Raw genomic sequence first — 27,788 nt, forward strand, 5'->3', positions numbered from 1 at the left:
GCTTGATTTCAAGTACATGTCTGGCATTTTCCGATAGTTCATACCACTCACGCCTGGAAAATTTGGAATATCGAGTGTTTATCTACCGGACATTAATTCTTGATTTTCGGTAGCTCGGCAAATGGAATGTAAATTGAGTAAAGTAGTTTACGATCGGATTACTTTGATCTTGCAAAAGTGAAAATGCCGATTTTTAGACAAAGGTATGGAACATATGAACTTGTATTTAAATCTAAAACGAAAACAAGTAAAAACGTTTATGCATAGCATCAAGTCGGCGCAATGAAATTAGAAGAAAAACGTGCATGCAGATAACCAAAAATGGTATTATTTCAATGATAATATTTTTGTTTATGTTGGGTGTATAAATGCTCGAAGGGCATTATTTATACATCAAGAGGGAATTATCTGGAGTTCATTCTTTCGAATGACAAAACAAACAATTATGCTCAAGGTTAATTTTTCTAAACTCGGCATTTTTGCTGTCACCAAAGGAGATTACTGCGTAGGAGGTTTACAAACATAAAGGATATCGTAATAGTACCGTGTAACCTTCATCTATTTGGGCGTAAGTTGATATCAATTGGAACACCTCGGCCTGTATCTATCTCGGAGATGGCCGAGTTGTTATGATTGAGTTAGCATTAAAAATCAAAATTTTCAAAATGATAAGCTATTAAAATTTAAGGTTTCATTATCAATTAAAGTGTTAAGTTTTATAAAGTATACTAAACTTCATATTTTATCATGCAACATGGAAACTATTGAAAGCATTGTTCTGCAACTTATGAACTAATCCCTAAGTTGGAATATTTCTAAAGTAATATCAAATATAGACGGCGCCCACATAGCGGTTGAATTTTATACAGTTCTACTTAGTAGTTTACCGGCAGTATCATGACAGTATTATATTGAGTTATAAGTTTTTTTATTCTTTATTAAGCAAATAGCAATAATGATATTTCAGCCTATCATACACTATATAACCTAAGATATACGATGAAAAATCGAACATGAACTTGAATGTCTTGGTGATCATTTAATATAAGTTCACGACCAAAAATGGCACAATCAAAACAACTTTACACCTTGGTATTCCTCCCTCTCCCTACAGTAATCTTCAGTATTTTAGTGTTGTTGTTGCTGTTGTTGTTTTTGATGATGTTATTGTTTTAACTTTTTGGTAGCTGTAATCGTGTATTAGATGCAACTTGTTATTTCGTCAAGCATTACATGATAATACCTGGAAATTATATAAACAGTGATAAAAATAGTAATTAAAACTTGCTTTCTGTTATTTTGAGATGTAGAAAATGCCTCCCTAATATTGCCAACACCTACAACTTATATGTTGTAAACACCTGGAGGTAAGGTATCGACTGTGAAAGCATGTTTCTCTAAGTATAATTCCCAGATGTTTTATCAATAAACCCAACGATATTGGAGAATCATGAAAACAGTTTACTGCAGGTGTTAACGTTAATCCATACACAATGTAATCTTATACTTCAAATATTCAGCCAAACAAAGTGCAAAACATAATTCATGCATTTCCATATAGCTTTATTCTTGTTATTTTGTTCAGTTGGGTTCATTAAAACAATTATGCTGAATTTTATACTTTGAATTATTGTACTTAACTATGTGCTTTTCAACAGCTCTTAAGTTCATACATCAACAATATAGACAAACAACAGTATAATCAATGAGCCAAATGTAAGTTTGCAGTCCACTGTATTTCAGACAGTGTGGGCGAGACTATCCGGCCGACACGGTTATTCTCCACCAATTTCCTCGAGGACCTTTCGCCCCGAGTATGTCCCCCTTTTGTATCAAGATAGAAACGTATCTGAGGATGGCAAAAATACCGTACCAGGTAAGCAATACGATGTCCAATGCACAATTAAGCGGGTAATTTCATCGAGCCATTGCAAATTATGTCCGAAATGAAAAGCATTTCAGTATTGCTAAAATTATGCTATTATTATTATTCGTATATATTACCGATACAACATTACAGAACATGTTATGTAGTATTTTATTCTTTATTTCAACAGACATTTTACATGATATGACTTATTTGGAATAACTCAAGGCCAAACAATTTTGTTTGTTAAACCGTTTTAGATATAATTGTTACGTTTCTCCTGATAATATAGTTTTATCGTCTCTTATTGTTCTCGTGTATTAACATGAAGCCATACATATTATACAAACACTTCAAATCGCAAGAACAACACAATGGTTTGACTACAAGTTATCATAAATAAGTTTCAGCGCTTCACAGTCGTCATTGTGACGTAAATGTCATTTAAGATTAAATGTATGTGGATAATGTGCACTAAAAACTATTATATTTATACATTCAACTATCATCCCAGACCTATTAGTGCTTGAAGCTTATAACCAATAGAAGAGCTTGGTTACTTTTATATACCTATGGCCTTTAGCTAAAACCATATTGTTTTCATCATTTGCTTTTTTTTCTATTCCGAATAAGAATTTGTTTATTAAAAGGATGAAATGTGCGAGCTCTTCAAAAAATGAAGCGTTCATTACGGTAACTAAGACATTTTATAAATAAGTATTCTTGATCTTCTGTTTCTTCTCAATAATCACAATTAGGACTATCACGGCTTGAATGTATATGAAGATGAGCATTTAAATTGCAGCTAGCGATTTCTATTCTTACATTATGGACACAGGACATTCTGCCTCCCGCAAAATAATACAATACCTGACTTTTGTGACCTTTTCGACAAATTTTGAGAAATCAGTCGTATGCTTCAATATCATGCTGTTGCATATTAAAAATAAGATCTTTATGTCACAGTCTGTCAAAAGCTTTCGAAATATCACAGATAACTATGCATGTTGGTTTCTTCTCATCAAATGCCTTAAACATACCAATTAACTGATAAAGAGTGAAATGACCAGGCAAAACAAACAGATTGTAACCTGTTTAATATCAAGTTTATGAACAAAACAGATCAGACATGATTGTTTACATATTTAAAGACTGTACGTTTGATTACGTTCTTAGACAGCTTTTTAGTGAAAGTGGTTTCACATATCCAAAACTTACAAGATGTATATTCCAATATGTAATTCAAACCACAACGGATCTCATTTAATGATAAAACATACTGTCAGTTATTATCTCTGTTATGAAGTACTTACTAAACCAAAAGCAGGTTACCGGAGCCCATTTATTCCATTATCCTAGGATAAGTTTTATACTTTTATATATTCAAAAATGTATACCACTCTCCATGAAACTCAATCGCTTCTTTTTTATATTTATAAAACGACTTCGACACTGATGCTTAATGGCTATCAAAGGCAAGGTTGTGTTTAATATTTTCCCATCATGAATTTACACGAAATACATATCGCAAAGTAATTAGTCAGTATTCCACTCCAGTGCATTACGGCCGTATTCAACTCTGCTGACGTCATGTCATGAACGTATTATTGGGCGTTGTTAAAATGACATCATAAAACAAAATAGTGCGTCATTAATTTGAGATTATCAAGAAAATACATGTCTTTAATGTGATTTAACCATAACCAGAAATGCATATAATAAAAGATTATTAGCACTGCGTTTTGGTCCTGAATGTCGTACTCGACTCTCTAGAAATCCGAATCTGCAAACTTCCAAACGATATTGATGCGAAAAGCTACAGAAACAAGCTCAGTAGCAAAAAGTTTAAAAATAAACCCGGTTTAATTGCAATGGGCTAACGCCAAAGACATATAACATAAAATCACAAACAAGAAACATGAAAGAACAGCACAAAACTTCACAAGCAGCACAATGCATACATACTATATACTAAAAAAATAGGTATGTTTATCAAGGATTGTTAGGTACCGCCTTGGAACGGTCAGTAAAATGTAAACCAGTTTAAGTGATCGGTGTTTCAGGCGTCATAATAGGATTATTTAAATACATTAAATGAATGTCGATATAAAATCGATGATTCATGCTGATTAATACTTACAACCTCAAGAGTGTTCATAGTTACAAAATGGGGCCAAAGGGAAGTCCCCATGGATCGAGTACAACGGTGAGACACTTGGAGATAGCAAGTTGATTATGTCCTACATGGTTGAGAAATGTGGGATAAACCTCAGTATGGACCTAACAGAGGAACAGAGGGCCATAGGCCGGGCCTTCCAGACTCTCGTCGATGAACGCATGTATTGGTAAGCACTAAATCAATACTTATTACGTTACGTGTTTCTGTTGACTGTATAATACTTGATAAACATAATTATGTCAAATCATCTATGCGATACAAATTGATACCATGAAAGTTACAAATAGTGAAATCATCTTATACACACGTTGTTCAAATGCTCAAGGCAAGCCCTCAGAAAACACTGAACGAAAGGCACAAATAAACAAATACCACACACAGACAGAACACGCATTGAAATATTTTTATCAATGAAAAAATGAGATTACCGCTATAACTGTAAGTGAAACTTGCTTTCACTGGAACTCGAGTTTACTGGGGGTTTAAACTAGATGATATAATCATAACCTCTCAGTGTCACTCTTCACCTTATTGAATGCACAAAAGCGTTAGAATTTATCATGTTCTATCCTGTTTCCAAACACCGTTATTAACTTTAATAAAATTAAATAAGTTTGAAAAGTCGACACACTCTAATATTGTTCCAGAGAGATTTGTTTAAGTACATTTTTTGTGTTTCATAGTGTAAATTATTGCAGGCTAGTTTTGTTAGAAAGATGGGTGTTTCACAAATCAGAGATGCCTGGCACTCTCACCAAACTTCCAGCCATTTTAGTATGGCATATCAGCCGGAAAACTAAAAATATGGCGTATGCACAGGGACTTGGCAGACATACGCAATTCGAAGTCGAAACATTGCTTGAGAACGATTTGAAAGCATTATCGGATTTTTTAGGTAAAAATAATAATGTTTACAGATCAGAAACATGGTTAGTGAAATGTATAAAGCAGGGGTGTGTCAAAACACACAGTGTCCAAAAAAAAAAGGAAGATATTTTTGCATTTTGTCAAAATAAGGTTGTTTATATGTTTAATTTGGCTAGTTTGTATAAAATATATTTTTGTTGATATGAGATTCATTATAAACACTTAAAATGGCGGATTTGATCCTAATCAAAGATTTCAAAACTAAAGTATTGCGCTAATTGTATGTAATTGGTCAGTAGTTGCTGTTGATTTATTATACGACCAAGAACCAGCCTGTAATTAATTGATTATGGTTCGCCGTTACATTGCAAAACAAAACGAGGTGTTTAAATGAAGTACAACATCGTCTTAACGTATTTTAAATGGCCACCATGACTTTCGAATGCATCTGATAATATGGCATACTGTTCATTTTATCATTGTGACATTTGTCATATATTTAAGTGACAAGAAATATTTATTCGGCGAAGAGCCTAGAGAGGTCGATTGCGCGATGTTTGGGCAGCTGTGTCTTGTCCGTTATCATGTGCCAAACAGTGTCAAAGCAAGAACACATTTACAAGGTACATTAAAGTTTAAATAAATGTCGGAATCTAAAGAAGGGTTATAGTTAGAAATGTTTCGAAATGTATAATTTCATAGAAAAATGAGGGCTTTATTGCTCTATATCAAGTCCTTTGACATGTGCCGAATAGTGTGTAATGTAAGCAAGGGCGTATTATTAAGGTGCTACTGTATTCATTGAATTCATTTGAAAAGTAATACTAAAATATGATGGTTGATTTATCAAATGATGTTACTAGTAAGTGAATCCTTAACACTGATATATATTTGCTAATTACGGTATCTGATACACAAATATGTGAAATGTGGATGCCGTTTGAATCCATATTATTTTGGAATCAAATGGAAAGGATTTGTTTGCAGTGAAAGTTAATACAATTGTTCTTATCGGACATTCTTAAACATACAAATGAGCTTCTTATTTTTTCTTTGGCCTTCAAGATTGCAATGTATGTCAGTTTACGTCCCATTTCAGTTTACATAAAGAACAAGTTTACAAACTTCATCTATAAATGTATTTTCGGTCAATTAGTTAGCAATCAAGTACGTTTCAAATGATAACACATTGGATAAAACAACAACAAAATAAACCTGCGTACCTTCCCACAACTAAAACTGTGAAAAGTAAAACGTATAAGAAACACATTGATCATTGTGGTCTTGTATTTTATTTTTTGCAGAATCCCTACCGAATCTCACGGCTTATATGAACAGAATGATTGAGAAATTTTGGCCGGATTGGGAGGAATGTACAACAAATGGATTTGCAAAAGCGGCAACAAAATAGAGAAACACTAAAATCTGAAAGTGTCCAATTTTGGAGGCATACCGACAACATGTTTTATGCGCATGGGCGCTTGCCTTAAAGCTGGAATCATGTATTTTGGTGTCAGTCAAACAACGCCAGGGATAGTATTCAATATTGGTTTTGTTCAGGTCAGAGAACGAACTGGCTTTTGATATATGGTACTCATATTTCTTCTGTCGCATATTTCTTCTTTTGAGGCAAACGGGTAAAATGTTTATACATAGTTTTACCAGATTCATCGAAACTGTCGGATAAGGGATTGGTGAGAATAAGAATGATGCATATAGTTTTATTCTATAGTTGTTCGCTAGATTTTATTTCTTCCTATTCTGGAGATAATAATACAAGCTATAAATGATCATTTAATACTAAAATAGAGACCAAAGCGTTTGTTTACACTTGATTTGCTTTATCCATTTTGTAATAATTTTGCAGATTGAAAAATACAAAACTACAGTACAATCATGAAACACGCATATTATGCACAAATGTATTAATTGCAGGTTGATCAATCACTATTCTGACAATATAAACTGTACATATGCTAATTGTATGTAATTAACGTGCTTTGTGTTGCAACAAGATCAAACCATAGATAATAAGGTGAAGTTGTACTCTTAATATACATAAGTGAGCCACAAGTACTTTGTGAGTTGTTTTGTATTGGTGTGTCAAGCAAGGAAGATAACCCAGGTTTTCGCGATCTGTTTTTACTGTAACAGTTGTTATTCCTTACAAAATGTTCCACTTTATGATCTGTATGTTACTGTCGCAATTGTGACTCTTTACAAAATGCTGTAACTGTTGTTGTTGTTTTTTTGCGATCTGTATGGTAATGGAATAGTAATTTTCATCGTGGGAATATGTGAACAGTATTGAATGTGTTTGGTATTTTATTAAACAAAATGTTTTAAACGATTTATATCGAAATATTGAATATAGCTATCCAGGTAAGGATAAATAATTTTTATTGTGATTGTTCAGTTTTGTAAGTAGAATGTATCTCAATAAATTATATTTTCAAATGTTAGATTTTTTACACGGTTACAGAATAAAGATATATTAAGGTTTCAATTCATTATACTTCAGTTCATGATATTGTAAGAAGGGCATTTATACAAGCATAAACGTGTAAGCCAATCGTTATCCAATATCAATTTAAATCTATGTTATTTGATTTATTTCTATTGTACCATAATAGCTTAGGTAATGAATATATTTATTTAAACATTTGTTTCAGTTGTTACTCATGTTGTAACCAGAGGCAATCTGGATGATTATCGAATTTGGCGACCGTATCATGACCATAAACATTGTAACTACGTCGGGTTGGGAATCGATTAGATTTTCCAAAGTGTTGTTTTTTACGTTTTGCTTTATCGAATAAAGTTGATTCAAATTTATAAGATCCATGACTATATCTGAAATACACACTTTATATTATTATTTACCACATACGATGAACTATTAAACAGCTTTGTTAACGCTGCTCCTACCCTGAACGTGTTGAATGTGTTGGCCGTTGATCCATGACCTAACGTCAACCCTTGGATATTATTATGATGAAATCGATACCATACATATACGTTAATTATATCACATAATCCATAATAACGTAACACTTTGGCTATACGGTCAAATCAGAACATTGAAATGAGATTTAAAGGTAAATTAACATCAACTATACAATATTTGAAATAGCATGCCTGCCGCAAGCGCTTAGTGTTCCGTAAACGGTATTAATAGCAAGACAGTGGTAGAATCATGTACATGTACTCTTTCATGAGCTAAGTGGTCTAAAGGTTCTCTGTTTCTGTTGCGAACAATTATTACCACAGTGAAACACATTCAAAAGCTTCCCCGAACAATTAGCATCTACATAAACTTTCAAAAGTACATAATATACAACCATTACCATGCATTGCATTACAAAAATAACTGCTTTGTATTTTATTTGGTACACAGAAGACATAAACGTTCTGTCGAGAATGAGTTAAACAATATACACTAAACGTGTGCCAAACTATCAAACTAAGCCTCATATCATTTTGCTAATAAAATATTGGGGTTATATACGAGGTAAGATTAAACTAAATGTTGAAATATCGCAGAGACACACAATCTCATTTCATGACTCCATAAAGATGATGCGCTCAAGCCAAAGGTGAAACAATTGCAAGATAAAGGAGAACATTGTTGTTTATCAGATATACTGACGTGTTTGAATTTTGTGTGGTTTTAATGAACGTTTGAAAATAAAATATATTTATGTTGAATACAGTCAGACGATGTGATTAAGTTTGATTTTAAGTCACAGAAAATTCCGTTTACTGGTAGAATCAATTTATCGTAAAGTGAATGGACTACATAAACACTCAGACATTCAGATGCTGGAATAAAAAAGAATTCGTTCGTATAACCGGAATAACTCCAACCTGCACTTTTGTTGCAGAAAATGTATCGAAAATGAAAATGCTTTGTTAACATTCCTCATAAGAAATATCAATAAATATTTCAAAAGTAAAGGAATATCCGGGAACTTTAAAAGAAAAAATAGAAATAGCTCGGGCGTTTATTCTAGCTAAAGCTTCAATATACAGGTAAACTGTTTGTAATTAGAAGGCAGGTAATTAAGAACTGGCAATAACGTTAAGCCGTGTAAATCATTCTTTGTTTCATGAGTGCTAGCGAGTAGTCTTAATTAATTATTTTCGTTTCAACATACACTTTGTGATTGATTTATGATATGATCGCAGTTTTAAAACATTTGGGCGTTATTTCTGTATTATGCACAAATAATAATGTAATATGAATCAGGAAGAACAAGGCGAGTGCGCATAATAGTATTTGCAAACTGCAACAAGATGATTTAAAGTGAATATTAATGTGATAGATTATACGCTGAATGAGTTCTTCTTAATTTCATATTTATGTAGGTGGTTATATAGTGAAGTTATGAATTGGAAAATTGTTTAGCTTAAATATATATTTAAGAGTTTAATTGTGACAAGCTCAATTCGTGCATTATCAGGTTACAGTATGATATTTAAACTCCTATGTGAATTTCATCTTTTGAGTATTTAGCTAAAAATTTCAGTTTTTTAAATTATAATGAATTTGCGTTTCAAATTAATTTGTGTACTTCTTATTATTTGTATTCAGGACTTTGGGAGTAATGGAAGTTGAATATTTGCAGGGGTTTTTAATGATAGTAAATAATATACCACTGTATATAATCGACAGTTTTGATCAATGTTATATGCAAACGGTGCATTGCTCAATGTACGGTTTACTTTAAAAACTTATGTATTGGAATACATTAATGTAAGAAGGTAAATAAACAAATATCGGTTTAGTTTGCAGTGTTCATTGGATAATATATTACAGGTAGTAGTTTAAAAACTACTATGAAAGAAGAATAAGTGGCGCTTATGATCAAACATCGCACAAGTGACTGTTACTTCATGTAGAACGGCTTGTTAGATTTAGCAAGTAGAACTATGGAATCATTACTTGGTTTTCTTCAAGACAACGGGAAGGTTTTTCTCACAGTAGCGGTGGTTTTGGGATCAGCCTGGTTCCTATACAAGAAAAAGACGAGAACATCTTACAAGCCAAGGTAAGGCAATTAACCCATAATGTTTTCATACACAAAAATACATCAAAACATCCGTCTTGCGAAATAACTCTCTTATGTTTTCTTTCATGGAGTATGTTATGATAAGTCTGAGTTCAAAGAGGCTTATCAGCATATTACTGGATGAAACAAATCTAACTTTCAGATTTAACATGCTAGGAGTAATTAACAAAACAACATGGCAATGCGTGACATGAAGTTAACGGACTGTGCAGTCGGACTGATGTTGCCGAGGCTGGGTTATATCACCGAATTATTTATGCTCATCAAGGCTTACAAACATTCATCGATTAATGCAATAATTTAGCATTTCAAACTTGATGATATTTCACTTGTTGCTAATGATAATTAATTTAATTTAATTTCTAGTTACACTAAGTATCGCGGCACAAAAGCAATATCTAATTTACGTCATTGCCATAAACTAACCTTGTTAACTATTACTAATAGTTTAAGGTCCACTATTTTGATCCAATCTACTTACAAATGCACTGGCTGTAACTAATATCCACAATTTGTAGTACACTGAATATGTATTATATATTTTTGTCAATATTTATATAATTTTGTATTTCATATTTTGTCGTTCAACAAGTGTTCAATATTTGCTGTTTTTACTGATAAAAACAATATTTCTTCGCTGCAAAATGATGTACATATGAATTGCATATAAGCTGAATGCTTTTTTGTACGTTTTATATGTGTTTAAACTCGCTAATAGTGTTTGTAAAGCCGCTTGACTTTGAATTTTGGTAACCGGATAGTCATGTATTTAATAGGTAATTTTAATCAAAGGGGGGGGGGGTAACTTTTCATAAAGGTAAAAGGTTTAATACACACAGTTTTCTAGTGAACATTATATATGTCGCCGTATTAGCTAGAGATGGTAAATTCATATTTGGATATAACTATAAATAAGAAATTTACCACGACGGTATTCAGCCCTTGTACATTTAAACTGATTTTTTTCGATTAATTAAGCAACACTTATGGGCACATATCTGCGTTTTGATGACTATAATGTCTACACAAAACAAGTATATGTAATTGAAAATAGCATTTTTATTGTATTTTAAAATAATTAACGACAAAATGATATATTTGAGGTTACGGTCCAAAATGTTTTTACCTCATAAATTCAAATGCTAAAAGCAAAACTTTCGACTGGAACAAAATGTAATTTCTGATTTTTTTACAAATATGCCGTTCATTTCGATAAACTGTCCTTTAAATCCAACTGATTTAAGCAATAAAAGGCTATGTAATGTTTATCAATAGAAATTCACTCACTTTAAGTTAAGCACCGCTCATTTTACATGTCATTTTTTTTCATTAGGCCGTAAGTAAGCAAAGTTATGTTTAAACTTTTGGCTGATGAGCTTGTTTCTGTAGTTTTTCACATTAGTATTATAATCCAGCAGAATATCATAAGTATCTTCCATGGCCGAGAGTGTAAGATAGGTTCATCATTACCCGGGCGTAGGGTGTTTTGCGGAAACGAGGTTTACCGAGTTTCCGCAAAACACCCTGCGCGAGGGTTGGGATAAACCTATCTTACACGAGAGGCTATGGTAGATGCTTTTTCTCTCATCTATGTTAAACGAAATGAAGTAAAAAAAAAATAAATGCTGGAACTCTTTTGTGCGGAGTGAAACTAAATGCGTTTGGATATGTGATAATGCGTGGTTGCCATGGATATGCGCGCAGTGATTCAGATTATGTTAATAGTCAAATCGGTCTTTAAATAATTCTAAGGAGAGTGAAGCAATATTTCTTGAAAGGTGCGTGAAAACCTTTTTAAGGTGACATTTGAAGCGAGAAATAATTTATTAGCATTCAAAATATTGCCACAAGACAAGGTTTCTATGATGCTACAGACGACAGTCCTCAACAAGGGAGGTAATTACAATGTGATGATCATTTAACAGGAGTTCCATACCGGAACTCGTTTTATCTTTGCCCGTTGGCAACGCACTCTCTAAGATTTTCATATATGTGTCCTTTCTGATTGCAGGTATTGGACTGAAATCAAAGTACTGCAACTATAAATACTTTGCATTACTCAGACTTAAACAAAATATCAACATAAAGTAACAATCTCACTGTTAAATATAGAGGGTGCATCCTGGACCACATCCATGCACCTGTCATTTAGGTATAACATACGGTCAGCTTAAAAGCATAAGTGTGACATATTATATTTCCTAGTCATACTAAGACATTAAATTGACTTTTAAATGTGTTTTTGGTCGGACAGCGTTCTAAGACCTTAGTCGAATTATATGCAAGAACACGCTCGGAAAAGCAATCAAGCGAAAGTTTAAAGATGCACTCTTACTCCAAAATAAGATTTACCACAATTAACAATATTGTTTTAATATTCCAAAAAGGATGAATAAATGTCAGAAAAATGTTTTTTTATGAGGGATACCGAGTTAAACTTGAAATAAATGAGCATAAAACACGGTATTTCTACCTTATGAGACTATAGTAGACCGCAGTAAATATTTTAACATTCACCAATCATTTAATATTTTTTGCGCTTTCTCCTATTAAATGCACGTTTACAATCCTGTTATCAGTAATTAATATTTTCCATAAATGTATTATTTAGTAAGTAATTAAAGGTATATCACTCAATATTGATGTTTTTCATACATGTATTGATTTTGAATAAGTGTGTACACTTTGAAGTTGATCGGTTTTTGTAAGCAAACTATTTTTATGGTTGGTAAACATGTTTTACTTTGTTTCATGATCATATTAGATTTATTAATTCGTTTTTCCTTTTTTTTGGCTTGAAAATTGTAAAAGTTGTTTTCGGAAGGCCAAAAACCTAACTATCAGTTCGCACTCAACATAGACCTCATTTCAGATGGTCTGACTTAGAAACGCCACTTATGAACATGCCAGCTTGGTGAAGGCGTATTTAATGTAACAGTATGATGAGATTTAATGTCAGAAAACTACTAGCTCTATTATTTACTTAATTGGAAGACTTAGTGTTAATTTACACCTTCATTCATAAATAAGATTTCACACTTACAGAGTGTGCGGCGTGGACTACCCACGTGACGTGGTCATGCTTCATGCGTTACGGCGGGACCGACTCGCCCCGAACCTTGGTCACTTCTGTATAAAACTAGAAACCTACCTTAGGGTCAACAAAATACCATACCAGGTAAGACGCCTAATGAAACCAATGCATTCATGTTACATGTTCATATGATCGACTCATCATTCTGAACTAAACAAGGGTGCTCAGGCAATGGTAGAATACTACGTAATAGGCGATTTTTGAATGAAACCTAGCATGCTTGGAAAATGAAAACAAATACAGCCAAATTCACTTTGCATGATTTCCTTTCATATTTTTTAAGAAAGGTTTCGTAACGCACCTAATATCTTAATAATAATGTATAAACGGCGAATGTCTGCTGTGGCAAGCATTTATAAAAAAAGGATTAATTGCACAAGGTGTGGTTTACCGTTTTTATTTACATTAACACTTGCAGGAATCATCGTAACTGGTACTTATGTGGTATAACCATTGCCTTGTCACTTTCATAGCGGGTGTTAAGTCACCTTCTAGAACACCATAGTGCTCTTGTAATGAACTATTTAAACAAACAATCAATGGAAACTACAGATACAACCCCGGTCGCATTTGATTCCACAAATATCCTTTTGGCACAAGGTGCTATACTAATATCAAGCATTGTTATTAAACTATTCTTATTGGTAGTGTTTGTGCTTTGGCATGGACAGTGCAAATTGGGTACACATAAATATTTTGAAGAAAAATTACGCTTCGTTTTTGCTTTTCATATGAGCTTTTTCTTTTCTTATCTGTTCATTTCTTATTATGGTATCTTATCTATACTGGTCATATTTTAATGTGTTTTAAAAGTATTGAAAATGATGTTGATAGTGAAACTGGATCTTATTTTGACGAAGCGATAGTATAACCAAAGTATTCATAAATGAAACAAAATACTTAGGATATCACCGTTTTCAGTTTGATGGTACTTCAATGCCTCGACCAAAGGAGAAAGTTCCCTGGATTGAATACAACGGCGTCACGATGGGAGATTCCCAACTGATCATACAATACCTTGAGCAAGAGTTTAAGGTTAGTTTTTATAACAACGCGGTAACTCTCCGAAAAGGTAGTGTTTGACTCATTGTTGGATCAAATACCTTGAGCAAATGTTTTAAGTCAGCCATATTCCACCCACTTAACTTCATGTACCCACTGTAGAAACAGTTTAAGCTCAGCAATTATAACACCGTTACTTATCTCCTGAGTTTGTTGTACCACCACCACCACTGATAATACAGGACCTTGATCAAGAGTTCAATGTATAAGAGCGTGGGTTAGCTATATGTAGACACTATAGGCCTTGGAGTTCCCGTCCCTTCATGGGATCGTGTGTATGTTCAAAGTGTTAACGCAAATATTTGTTTTAGAACTAATATTATAAATGTGCTTATCTGCAGGTGAATCTAAATGCCCATCTAGCCTCGAAAGAGCGAGCAATAGCCTGGGCTATACAGAAGTGGATCGAAGAGTTTACATACTGGTGAGAACACTTTAGTGTAATACATATCATGAAAGAGTATCATAGTAATACAACTGAACATAAACAACAAGCTCAGTAACCAAAGAAAATGTTATAGAGCGAAATCATCAAGATTTTATGCTTTCTCTGATTTTCGATCTCAACAGGATCAAAAAGGGTTTCCAAGATTTTTTATTGATTTTTTCTTATCAAAATGTTAAATGCCAGACACTTTAAACACATGAAGACTAATCAATTTTGATCTGTTCATAAATATAACACAAAAAATAAATTTGAATTATCATTCTTTAATAAAGAAAAAATTAAGAAAGCAAGTCGCCATGAACATCAAATTATTAGGAACGTGAAAATGTCTTTTTCAAAACAAATCGTGTTTAAAAAATCGAATACCAGCTAAAACCAAAATTTCCATTTATTTCAAATATATTTTATCTTTATGTTTTTCTCTCTTTACATTATGTTAAGCAAATGGGTCACTCACTTATGTCGTAGTTGAAATGAAGTAAAAGAATTCAGATTGAATGGTTGCATCTTTAATGACGTCATTTCATAATGAAATATTATTTCTTTCTTAAAATGTCGGATTTTTTCATTTTGAATGACGTCATATTTACATATTTTCACATGCTGAATCTTTATAATGACGTCATATTCAAAATCTAGTAAAGCTACTATAATCTTTTTCAGGTTGAATGTTTACACAAGATGGGTGATTTTCAATGATGACATGTTCAAGATCCAGTCTACCTGCCCAAAGTACATGAAGATACCAATGCGTAGGAAGGTTGAAAGCATGCTGCACGCGGTCGGCGTTGGTCGTCATAGCAAGGAAGAAGTTCACGCGATGATGGTGAACGATTTAAAACAGTTTTCAGCTATTTTAGGTAAGATCATTCATATTGGGTGCCTTTGAATGCCCCAAAAGCAGAATTTTTACTTAAGGCGTCGATTATCAGTAGGCCTTATTTTATGTTCAAATATTTCTAAATGCGTCCTTTAAAATGTGCTTTTCACATCCTAAAACATTCACAACTAGACTTATCCTACCCTTAAAATTTCTTCGAATAGGCGATTGGAAGTACATTATGGGAGACCGGATATGCGATGTAGATTGTGCCGCGTTCGGCATTCTGTCCCAAATCCGCTGGTGTACGCCGTCAGCCTGTCCAGGAAACGCCTTGCTGCAAGGTGAGATAACTACTTCCGGTTATGAGTAACTTTTAAAAAGCACCAAATCAAGGCCCACATATATTTTTTTATACATTCCCGATTAAATTACTGCCTGTACACACACTGTTTGTCTTAAAAAGGAAAGACCCGTTTAGGGTTTGTTTTAAAAGAGGTTTTCTACTAGTACACACGTTGTTCCCTAATCCATTCGTAATGAAAATGCTTCGACTTTGTTTTCTACTTATTTATAGGAGATGAATTAAGAAATGTCACAGACTACATGGACAGAATACGAAACGAGTTTTGGCCGGATTGGGGAGACATAATAAGCCAGGCTACATAGAAAACTTAAAATAATGATCATGTGGATGTATGTTGTTATTGGACTAATGCATATCACCGTTATTCAATAATCTCCATATTTATGTGTATAATGTGCATATTGGACTAATTTTAGCAAATAAATTATACTCGAAGTTCAAAAAGACTACATTCAATAAATTTAATGCCTTGAAATACAAAGGCAGGTAACCAACACATTTCTAGATTCTTAGCTTACTCGCAAGATACTACCTTCATGGCGCGTGCCCACACTCTTACTTAACAATACCATAAGAGCTTATATTTAAGTAAATAAACCATCCACAAAATTGGCATGTGAATCATCAAAGACAAACATACCAAACATTGTTTTAGTTATGGCGGTGAGCTGTTTCCTGACCATAAGTGAACGCAAACTAATATATAATCAAATTAGTATTGGTTGTTAAATATCGGCCGCAAAATGATCCATAAGCGATCATTGTTTTTTAATCATTTGAGTCTAATGTGCTCCGTTGAGGACAAGGACAGTCTTTTTACAGTTATTTCTTGATGATGTTGTCCACCAGTGATTCAATTCAGATAAGACGCAACAAAAAGTTGTTGATCGCAAAACAGTTCAAATGAAACATGCACTCGTAAACAGCTCACGCTGCTCTCTGTGTGAAAGAAACTTGTTCATCTTAGCCCTCGTGAAAACTCGGTAAACCTTGTTTCCGAATCGGGTTTGGATAAACCAGATTACTCTCTTGATCACGAAAGATGGTCGAATCTCGTGATGTCGAAGTCGTCGGGACCTAGGAAAAATATTCGAGATAAAGAACCTTCGACACAACCTCAATACAGAAATACAACACCAAACCAACACATTTGAGTCCTAATTTTGTCTTATGTTTACATCCGCCGTTGAATCGGTATTGTAATATATTGCCGTCGTAAAATAGCAAACTTATTATTGGAAAACAAATGATCTTTTTTCGGTCAGTTTTATTTAATTCACATTTTTATTACACAATCATTTAACGCTGAGTCCTTTTTTTTATTGGTCGACCAGAGTAGTGGAACTATCATCTGACATTTAGAAGTTTGGGGCCTATTTGAGATTGAACCAATGAGATCTCCATGTTTTTTACATAAACAAATATCATGAGCTTGAGCAATGAATGTCTCTTCTTTAAAAAAATCATAAGCAAACAACTTTATTTTTTCACACTTACCAATTATGCTCGAAACAGTTTGTTATTCTCACACGCTCGGTTATTAAGCAACATGCCCTAAACCGTCATGCATTTTCGCACCTACAGCTCGATCTGCATTTCGACATAAAGAACACGAAAATATTTGAAATTCGACCACAGGGACTGAAAAATGACTTCGACATAGCGATAACAATCGAGATTAAAAAATCAACATATGTGGAATCAATTTATATAGAAAAAGAAGGAACAAAATCGGGACAGTGGAAGAAATCGAGTAATCAGAGATCGACATAGCAAGTTTGTACTTAATCGTCTAGTGCGTTCGTTCTGCTTGTTGAAGAAAACATAACATACACATTATTATTTCAAGAAACAATCTGATACAATTGTTATGTTATCATAATAAAATGGCATATACATATAAATATATACCATTAATATATCATTTTTTTAGCAGCGTCAATATGATGATATTCAACATCATTATGGCGTTGTCCATGACAAAATACTATAATGGTTTATCAAATTAATTAAACAACGCAATAATGTCGACGTAGATATATAGAAAACGCACCTGTCTTCGTATGATGAATGGCATTCCTTAATATACATTTAGCAACGACCTGTGTATGGAGGTTATTATATATACTGTATATACACTGTTTATATCAGATAAGAACTACCTGTTATATTCTATATCATATCACCAACAATGTGAACGACCATTAGAGGGAGAGGAATACTTCCGTTCTTAATATGACTTACACTGTCAACGCCTCCTTGATGAAGAGCAGTAACTCCATTCTGAATATGATCAACACCGTCAGCGCCTCCTTTATGAAGAGCAGTACCTTCATTCCAAATATGATCAACACTGCCAACGGCTCGAAGCATCGGCGTAATTTGTACTATATTTCCAAAAGCCGTTAAACCCAAATGATCGCGACATATAAGAAAAGAAATAACTATTATGTGGCTTAAGTATGGGACGACTGTTAACACCCACCATACAATACTGAACACCAGCTGTAGTCAAACAATATCTTCGGATGCACAAACTTCATCCAAAGTATGGAAATAAATGTGTAAATCTTAATCTTAATTCCAATATTTCAGCTTGTTTTGAGTTTTAAAACAATTTAACACGTATAATTTGTTAAACAACCATATTCAATACATTTTTGGAATATTATCCAACCCCCCTCCTCAGCCCCCAGGCACTAAATTGTGCACCGTCTCTTTCGTCAAAATAAAAACCTTGACCTGCATCTAAAAACAAAGTGATATTCTCGTGTTTTTATATCCCTACATGTCCATGTGTTTAAAGTGTTTCATTAATTGTCTTTCAATGAAAATACAATACATAGATGGCACCCTTTTTGTTCATATGTCAAACTTTGGTTCGTAATCATGTATGCGGTGAACCTAGACATTAAGCAGAACATTAATCTGGATGAGTATTTAGGTTACAATGTAACCTTTAAAAGCATTCTTATCATATTTCAATTATAATATCCGTACGTCTTTGCGAGTATTATTCATAAAATTTGGCTTGATTAAATATTCCGTTCTGTTCATAAAATTTGGCTTGATTACGGGACATCTCGAGTTAAAATTACTGTGCATTTTAGGTGTGAATTTTCTCAAGATGTAGAGCAATGTTTTAAGTTGTTGACATTTGAGAGCGCTATCTAGGGTATTGTATATTACAACTTCCTGGACTGAAGGTCAAATATTTAAGTGTCTCAAAATAAGATCGTCAGAATTTAGTTTGGATTATGGAATCCTAACGAGATTTTCTGCTGGATAACCGGTAGTACTTTCTCACAGGAGCCGCATTATGTTGTTAGAGTACAGGAAAATAAGCAGCACAGGACACAAACAAAGGTAAAGCCACTTAGTTTTTAATTTTAAAGCTATTTCCTGTTCTACTCAAATCTTTCAAAGACTCACTTAGGGTAAAATTACATACAGATTGTACAGATAATTTAATATTTCAAATGAAAAAGAAGTCGATTAGCAACTGCGTGTTCAAAGGGTACCAAATATAGAAACAAACAACTGGTAATGACCCCAATTTCTCAAAATTTCTTAAGCATTATGCTCTTAAGCCAAATAACAATCTTAAATTTGAATTCACAAAACAACAGATAGTTGAGCGTGGTAATCCATACTTTTTCCTTCTTTCCTTTTAATTGGAGAATACTGCACAAGGTAAAATGGAATGAAAATTCCACGAACTGGTACTAGTCTGAGTTTATACTTAAAATGCATATCCTTTTTTTATAAAAACTTCTTTCCTTAATGGTGAACTTTAACCTTTATGTAACACTTAAGATATATAACTCACCACTTATGGTCAAATGATGTTATAAGGCTGGCCAGTCACCCCCGAAGGTGAATATGGATCGAGGCGTTTGCTGAGGTCAGTTCACTTTAGGGTGTCCTGAAGTGGGGAGTCATATTTCTTATATCATACCAAACATTATAAATTATAACTAAACATTTTAAAATCGCAATCGATTGGGTTTTTACCTGCCACGAATTTTCGCCACTGTGAAGATCGCAAAGATGCAATCAGCAGTTTTATGAAGTCAGCCGTCAACATATTTTGCACAAGTCTGGACCGGCCAATAATGCTATATGGACCGCTGTTTTTTATAACACTGTTATCTTATTAAACTACATTGATATACGGACCGACCAGCTATATATATATACAAAGAAAGGATACATTTATGTAGGTTATACTATCATTAAATAGTTATATTTCATTAACCTATTTACCTAAAGACTTGAAAAAAAGGGTTTATAAAAATGGTTCTTAGTATTGACATGGTGTGTTTATATGATAAAAATTGAATTGACGGGGTACGGGAATCTCAGATACAAGCATAAACGAAGGTCTCAATAAAAAAATGCCTACAATAAAGACAAACTAAACTTCATGTTCAACAACACTACACGTACCTTTGAACCATAACAATGTTAAAAATTGAAATAGGATCTTGTGTGTGTCATTGTGCAAAACTGTCCTTTCTACCTCTCCTTTAATCTAAGCTTGAAGAATCTACATGTATGGTTTAAACATCAATGATTGTCATTTGTTGTTTAACACCGGCAGGCTACTAGCTACCTTAGGTAGATCGTCAGATTGTAGATTTACCACTGTGCGTTTTTAACACGTTAATGACAGTGAAGTATTTACACTGCTTGGCTTCTCTCTGCTATTTCTATTGCATTATTGTAAGACTGAATTGATGTAAGTGAACGATACAGTATCCCATATTTTCACTCATTTTACGTCTGACCTATAACTATTTGTTCAGGGTATGCGGCTTGGACTACCCACGTGACATAGTCGTCCTTCATTCCATAACACGTGATCGTCTCACACCAAACCTGGGCCACTTCTCGTTGAAGTTGGATACCTATCTCGGAGTCAATGCTATACATTATCAGGTAAATTTTAACATTAATTAACAAATTAAATATAAACATTTTAAACTACCAGTCGTACGTTTTGGTTACTGTTTGATACAAATGATAGTTTGTGAAGCTGTTTCCATGATAACAACTTCGTATGATGTAGTTAAAAAAGAAGTTCTAACGATTGTTTTATTAATATCTAGTAGCTGGTGAATTGTGATATACCAATCTAATTCTGGATCTGTATAATACAAGCCTATACAATAATGCTTTACATTATTAATGATTAACTAATTAATCTTAAAGCTATAAAGGAACCTGCCATGCGCACATGCCACACTTACCCCTCGTGTTTGTACCTTATAGTTTGACGGACAACTACTTCCAGGACCAACGGGGAAAGTTCCCTGGATCGAAAATAATGGCGTGACGATGGGAGACTCACAGTTTATCATACAGTACCTAGAGAAAGAGTTCACGGTTCAATAACTTTGAAAGTGATATGAAGTAAACATTTTCCTTTGAAAGAAATTTATACAATATATTGTCAATCAAAAATATTAACTTCCTTGTCGGGACGTAAATATAACAAAAATATTGATAAACGTTTTTGACACAATGCAGTTAAACTGAATTTTCATTTATGATGAAATGCACTTACTTCTTATTTAAGGTGAATCTGAACTCTCACCTGTCTCCAAGTGAAAGGGCTCTAGCCTGGGCCATACAGAAGTGGCTGGAGGTGTTCACATATTGGTAAGCATGATTAAGGGTTGAAATCAATCGTTCCGAGTTCTTACAATAGTCGTACTCGAATTTCTACCCAAAGATTCTCCTTTTTATACTGATGTGTTCACAGTTTTTACAATAGCTGAACGCTTGCGGTTTATTGTGGTTCATTTTGTACCAATGTAACCCTAACACTAGGTGTCGCAGTAATTGAATCCCTGCCGTTGGAGGTAGTTTGACCTTTACCAATGAATTCCCAGTAACTGGCGGGCAAATTATTTTCTAACCAATCGTCAACTATATTTGTACATAAGGGTATGGTAAGATACCCTATATCCGGCAAATAAAGCATTTCCATCTTATGTTTTGTGCTTTTGAGATTTTTTAATTGTTGCCTGCTGCCTGTTGAAATGAATGAATAAATTGTTTCTCATCCATGTGCTTTTTATAGATGACGATCCCCCAACTTTGTGCCTGAACTGACATGAACTTAGAAGAGAGTTTGTATTTTCAAACCATAGGCGACTTCTAAACTGAACTTTTTTTTCTGAGGATATGGTGACTTTTATCTGTCGTAGACTTTTCAGCGGTGCGTTATAAACGGGTATCTACGGGTAATTGAAAATCGTATACCCGGGTCCAAAATGTGTACCCGTCCAAGCCCTACTATACATCCATATACACGTACACGCACTGTCTTCCTCTCTACTACCATTACCCATTACTGGTTGAATGCGTTTACACGGCATTTCCCATTACAGGTTGAACGTGTATACACGATGGGTGATTTTAGTTAACGATATGTTTAAAATGCAGTCATCTTTCCCCGCTGGGCTGAAAAAACTTCTTGGCAGAAAGATAACATCAATGTCGTATGCTGTTGGAATATGTCGCAATTCAAACGAAGAAGTGCACGCGATGATGGCCAACGATTTAAAGCTGTTTTCGGCAATGCTAGGTATTCGGTCAAGTATTTCAGACTTGTGATTATCATTCTAAAATTTAAATACGCTAGACTATCAGAATTGTATGTATACAATACTGATCTATTCAATATTTTTTGTAAAAGGTCACTTAGTAGATAGATATATGTATGGATATATCCGGCTATTATAATTGGAAACTCACGCACATATATTATATGAAACTTTCTAACCACTGGTTGCTCTTAATTTGGGCCATTGTATGGTTAGATTTTTATGGTACAGAAGAGATAACTTATAGTTAAAAATATTTACTGATTTTATGAATGTTTATGGATATTTTCGAATACTTTAAAAAAATAAGTAATAGCGCTGTTGATAATGGTCATATTTGCATTTTAGCATTTTGAACTTAATTTAGAGATGCTTAAGTGCACCATGAAACAGTTATATCATATGTCTATAAAGATATATGTGTCAATGCCACGTCGGCAAATTTTCATCTAGGGTATTTTTTAAATGGTTCACATGGTAATACAGAACATTGAATTTGTTTAATAAAATGCAAAAGGCTTGTGTTAAAAACAACATTACAATAATAAATTTTATATAATTCACTTAGAATATCAATTTCTGTATTAAATACAACTCTTATTTACTGAGCGATATTATGTTGTAGTCATATAAGGAAAGTAAAAAAAGATAATGTCATATTGTCAGAGAAAAAATTATATTATTTCATTTTAAAACCGAATCAAATAAATGGTTTAAGATGATAACTGCTAAAGTATCAGCTTGAAGGGTGCGATAGCGTTTATAACTGAAAAGTAGTGCATGTATTTGAAAGTTTAGCGTTTCAGTAAAATTGCACATAAATCTCAATGAAATACCAAAAAGCTGAACTTGAAAAAATGTTTTTTAGTTGTATTTTATTAAAAAAATGTTTTAATAACCTTGTTTACCCCTGCCAAATAAATTAATTCCAAATGAAATAAATACCCTAAAATCAAGTGTTCTGCTTATATTAAATACCAGGGGTTAAATTGATCTCACCTCTAGATTTGGAGCAGGTTTGTACCCATAAAGTGTTCCCCGTTAGTATTTGCGTTCAGAACAACATATTTGCACATGGAACTTTTTGTCCATAGGGTTATATTTGCCCAGGAGGGTATATCTTGTTCAATAATCGTAAAAGTAGACTTCAGAGTCAAGCAATATAATATTTCAACCTCATGGAAACAGCACTTTTGTTGGCGACGCCATGCGAAGCATTCAGTTGGATAACAATTTTGGATGAAAAGTTTTTTTGATAATATTAAAAAATAACATTTAAATGAAAAGTAACTGAGTTTTGAACAATTAAGAGAATTTCATAAAATGCTAGTTTCTTTACACCTTTACACCTTTTCTGTCAGCAAATAAACGAAAATATTAGTTGTTTAGCTTATTTGTATTGACATTTATTGATTTATTTATGTTATGACAAAGAGCAGTATGAAAAATATATCTGCCATATACTAATATATGCTTTTCATTGATTTTCATCAGACTCTTAGAGCAATAGCAACCTTGTCATCACATTTGGCATTCTGCATTGGTTTGAAACGTTGTCTTTTTAATAAAGATCTAAAGCTTTCCTATAGTATTTTTAATTGAACGAAAATATTATTTTTAAATCACACCTTCTGGACAATGACTTTAAATGAACAAACTAAAAACATAAAATTGATGTGGTAGTAATTGTTGGGTATTTTTATAACTCTGACCTGAAAATGACCAAAACCTTGACGTTACAGTAGTCAAACTTGTATGTACCATATCCATGTTAATACTCGTCCTTATCTAAATTCATATAAAAAAAATCAATGATACAGGGTCAACGCCAATGCCATAGAACAGAAAAAAACTACCAATCACTAGCCAGAAATATGGAACAACCACACACAACTCCACAAACAACTCCGTACATGTATGATATATAAATCTAGGGTTGTTTATCAAGGAATTTTAGGAACCGCCTTCGAACGGTCTGTAAAATGTAAATTTACTAGGGTTGAAACTATTGTATGTGCACAAACTCACTCTTAACCCTCCAATCCCGAATAAAGTGAAAACGTATATGGAAACTTTTATCAAAGTATGTATTAACTTGAGGGAACTTAAGAATAAAACAAATAATAATAGAAATAATAGGTTAACGAAAACCTCAAGTACTTTAATGATTTAGGATACCAACTCTATCTGAAGACAAAGAAATACCATTTAGAGTACATAATGCAAAAACTGCTCAAAGATATGCTGCAGTCATTGTTGGAAACTATAAGAACCCACACATTCTGCCTTTGCAAATAAAAAGGTTTAAAACTGTGTGATCATATAATTTCATAATGAAAAGCATCATTGTACTAACTCTGGGAGTAAACAAAGAAACCATGATTCAAAATAAAAAATACAATATATATTTGCTAAAATCTTCTTCAAAATGATAAATATTGAAATAAAGTAACGCTGAAGCATTCCGAGTGATTGCAGAAGTCAAGAAATTTGCAATATCAAAACAAACTGATTTCATTGATTTATTTCTTTTTATTTTATGGCAGACATTTTTACGCTATATTTGATCTATCGGTCCACGCCACTCGTTAAAAGAGTTTGTTAGCACTTCGATAAAACATTCTTTGCCTAATATGTTGATTGTCAAACATGGCACTTTTCACCAGAATGTCTCTCAATTGTTATGTGTAGACAATTAAAAAAAGGATTATAAGCACGAGATGAAAGAAGCTTTTGTTTCTATTGAAATAATTAGTTTAAAAGCAAAGACTAAAAGAATATTGACAACATATTTGCTAAACATGTTTACAAAGCATATATAGAAAAATAAAAAAAAACTTAAAGAAGAAAACATAATTTGCGTCCATTTCATCAGCGAACATATTTTTATGTGGAAAAGGCTACCATGGTAGCATCAGGATTATTCTATAAAAAAAGATATTTGTATTTTTGTAGATGTTTTTGTAAATATTTAAAAAATAAAGTAAAGGCAACATAAGTTATGTATTAACTGAGGTAATATAACAATTCATTTATTTATGACCATTCCTCTGTATAACATGAAGGATGATGTTGGCAATCTTGGATGAAATTTAGTTGAGTCCTGGACTAGTATCTAATAAAGGTCTATAGTGGATCTGAGAACGATGTAGCTAATCGGATTACTTGCTATTAATAAATGACAAATAGTTCGAATGAAGTCAGTGATGTATGACAATAAAATTAACTTGCATATTGAATACCACCCCTGAGCTTTTTACATGTATATTACATGCAAGCAACGTTTCAGAATTTTAACCAACAGAGCACAATTTTGTCATGCTTTGACTGTGCTACATTGATTCTATTCATTTTGTTGTATTTCTAAATTGCAATAGAAACAAACAAAAACAATTTGACATATAATCGCTTGTTGTATATCTCGTTGAGTGTGTATTTTGCTTCTAAGCCGACCGGAAATATGTAATGGGAGACCGGATATGCGACGTTGACTGCGCGGCGTTCGGTATCCTGTCCCAGGTCTGCTGGTGCACGCCGTCGGCCTGTACGGGAGCTGCTTTGCTACAAGGTGAGCTTACTACTTCTGATAGGACGTCATGCGGCACCATAAACATTTATTCTTATTTTATGTACATTCGGAATTTATTTTAACATACGCTATTAGTTGAACTGTCAGCCTTTATAAGCATAACATGACTTGTTCTCGAATCGTTATACCAAAAACCATTTGTTTGCAAACTATTCTGTTTAAAATAATATGTTTTAGGTGGTGAATTGAAGAATGTCACAGACTACATGGACAGAATAAAGAACGAGTTTTGGCCCGACTGGGAAGAAATAACAAGTCACGCGGCACAAAAAGCTTGATGATTAAACTATACAAACCATTTAGTAGCTTGAGGACATGCAACGAATAAAATACCATCAATGATGTTGATTTAGCTAGAATTGTTTTAGTTGAAAGTGTATTCGTAACATTGCATTTGTTAAACCATTCATTCCAGACGCAGTCAGTTCGGCATATAGTTAAAATGGTGTTTTGGCTGTCAATGAACACAAGATCAGTATTTGTATAATGTTGAACAGATATGTATATGTTTTGATTAGAAAAGCATACTTTTGACAAATTATGCAGTCCAGTAAGTATAAATTATTCAATACATTAGGAATTAATCGTTGTTCAAAGGTTTGCGGTTTACATTTGCCCGAATACTTAAAGTTCACTTACTTATCTTCATTGTAACTGACAAAATTTATGTTTATTTTGGCCGTAGCTTGTTCTCTTAAATAGCTTGTAGAAAACAATGAATATTACATTTGTAGTTGAATTAAAAGAAAGAGATGATTTTTTTGCTTGAACTTTGAATAATTTGAAAATCTGTATTGCAAACATTGATTTAGAAAAATCTATATAAAGTAAAAGACATTTGAATAGTTACTTACGGCTTTTAAACTTTATATGCATGTGCAAATATAACCTAGTTCTTAGTAAGTTCAGCTGTTATGTGCTATTTGACTGGCTTCTTCTTTGTTAAAAAAATCAGGTTCATTTTTAATGGCCAAGAATGTTTTAACGTTTAATGATTTCGAAAAGTTTAAATTACTTTAATATATCTAGCCTTTAAAGCCTTGAAATTTGCAGCATGAACTTATTCATACAGTTTTGTTTCAAACCAGATGTCAAACATTAAACCTGTTAATTGGCAGGCAAGACAAAAGGGTCATTGCGGATGATCTGACTTTGTGAAGAATACATTTGTACAAGTTATTTTTATTCAACTTAAAACATGAGGTTTGTCAATTCAATTTATCATTTCAAACACCTGATATTTTTTTCAGGAATCAGTGTTTAGATTATTCTGTTGTATTGGTCTTGATGAAAACAGTACTTGTATTTGCCTTTAAAACCTAAACAACACATTATTTCATGATTTACATTTTGCAACAGCGTATGCATATGTAGTTGACAGCTGATTATGTACAAATCCACAGTTATGAATAAGTTGTCATGTTTATTACAAATGAGTGTGGGCTTTGGGTTGTTAAATTGTTGCATTTGCCCCATGATCGTGGTATATAAATATATATCTTTAGAACGTTTCCCTGTATCAGAGAGTCCGGTTTAGTCAAGAAGCTGGGATGGACTCAGATGTACTGAGTAAGGTTTTGGGGCCATCTTGAGTTAGCCAGACCGCGTTTGTTAAAATTCTCTTTTTTACTTTGTAAATTGTATTCAATGAATAAAGCTTGGAACGGGAAAATAGTGTCTTTACGTTCAACGTTGACTTATGAGTTCTGGTTGGACACTGTAAGGGTTCCGTAGCGTTATTCTACAATTTATAAAAATGGACATATTCACGCAAATGGGTAATGGTCTTGACTTCAACTCCAATTAGCT

At 33.2% G+C, this 27,788-nt stretch overlaps 2 protein-coding genes and 1 pseudogene across 2 annotated transcripts; all 3 read left to right on the forward strand.

The window, feature by feature from the left end:
- Positions 1-117: 117 nt before the first annotated feature.
- On the forward strand, positions 118-9,788 carry LOC128204960 (failed axon connections homolog; annotated as a pseudogene).
- On the forward strand, positions 9,399-16,492 carry LOC128205321 (failed axon connections homolog). The gene is made up of 7 exons (XM_052906853.1): positions 9,399-9,964; positions 13,031-13,163; positions 14,001-14,114; positions 14,483-14,565; positions 15,253-15,449; positions 15,634-15,753; positions 15,987-16,492. Exons 1-7 carry the CDS (start codon positions 9,846-9,848, stop codon positions 16,076-16,078), a joined length of 858 nt encoding a protein of 285 aa, XP_052762813.1. The 5' UTR covers positions 9,399-9,845; the 3' UTR covers positions 16,079-16,492.
- A 1,519-nt stretch (positions 16,493-18,011) lies between these two features.
- LOC128204961 (failed axon connections homolog) lies at positions 18,012-26,257 on the forward strand. The gene is made up of 7 exons (XM_052906358.1): positions 18,012-18,160; positions 20,585-20,717; positions 21,051-21,164; positions 21,358-21,440; positions 22,175-22,371; positions 25,839-25,958; positions 26,157-26,257. Exons 1-7 carry the CDS (start codon positions 18,012-18,014, stop codon positions 26,255-26,257), a joined length of 897 nt encoding a protein of 298 aa, XP_052762318.1.
- Positions 26,258-27,788: the final 1,531 nt, after the last annotated feature.

This window comes from Mya arenaria, chromosome 10 (genome assembly GCF_026914265.1).
Source record: "Mya arenaria isolate MELC-2E11 chromosome 10, ASM2691426v1".
In the NCBI taxonomy this organism is placed as follows: Eukaryota; Metazoa; Mollusca; class Bivalvia; order Myida; family Myidae; genus Mya; species Mya arenaria.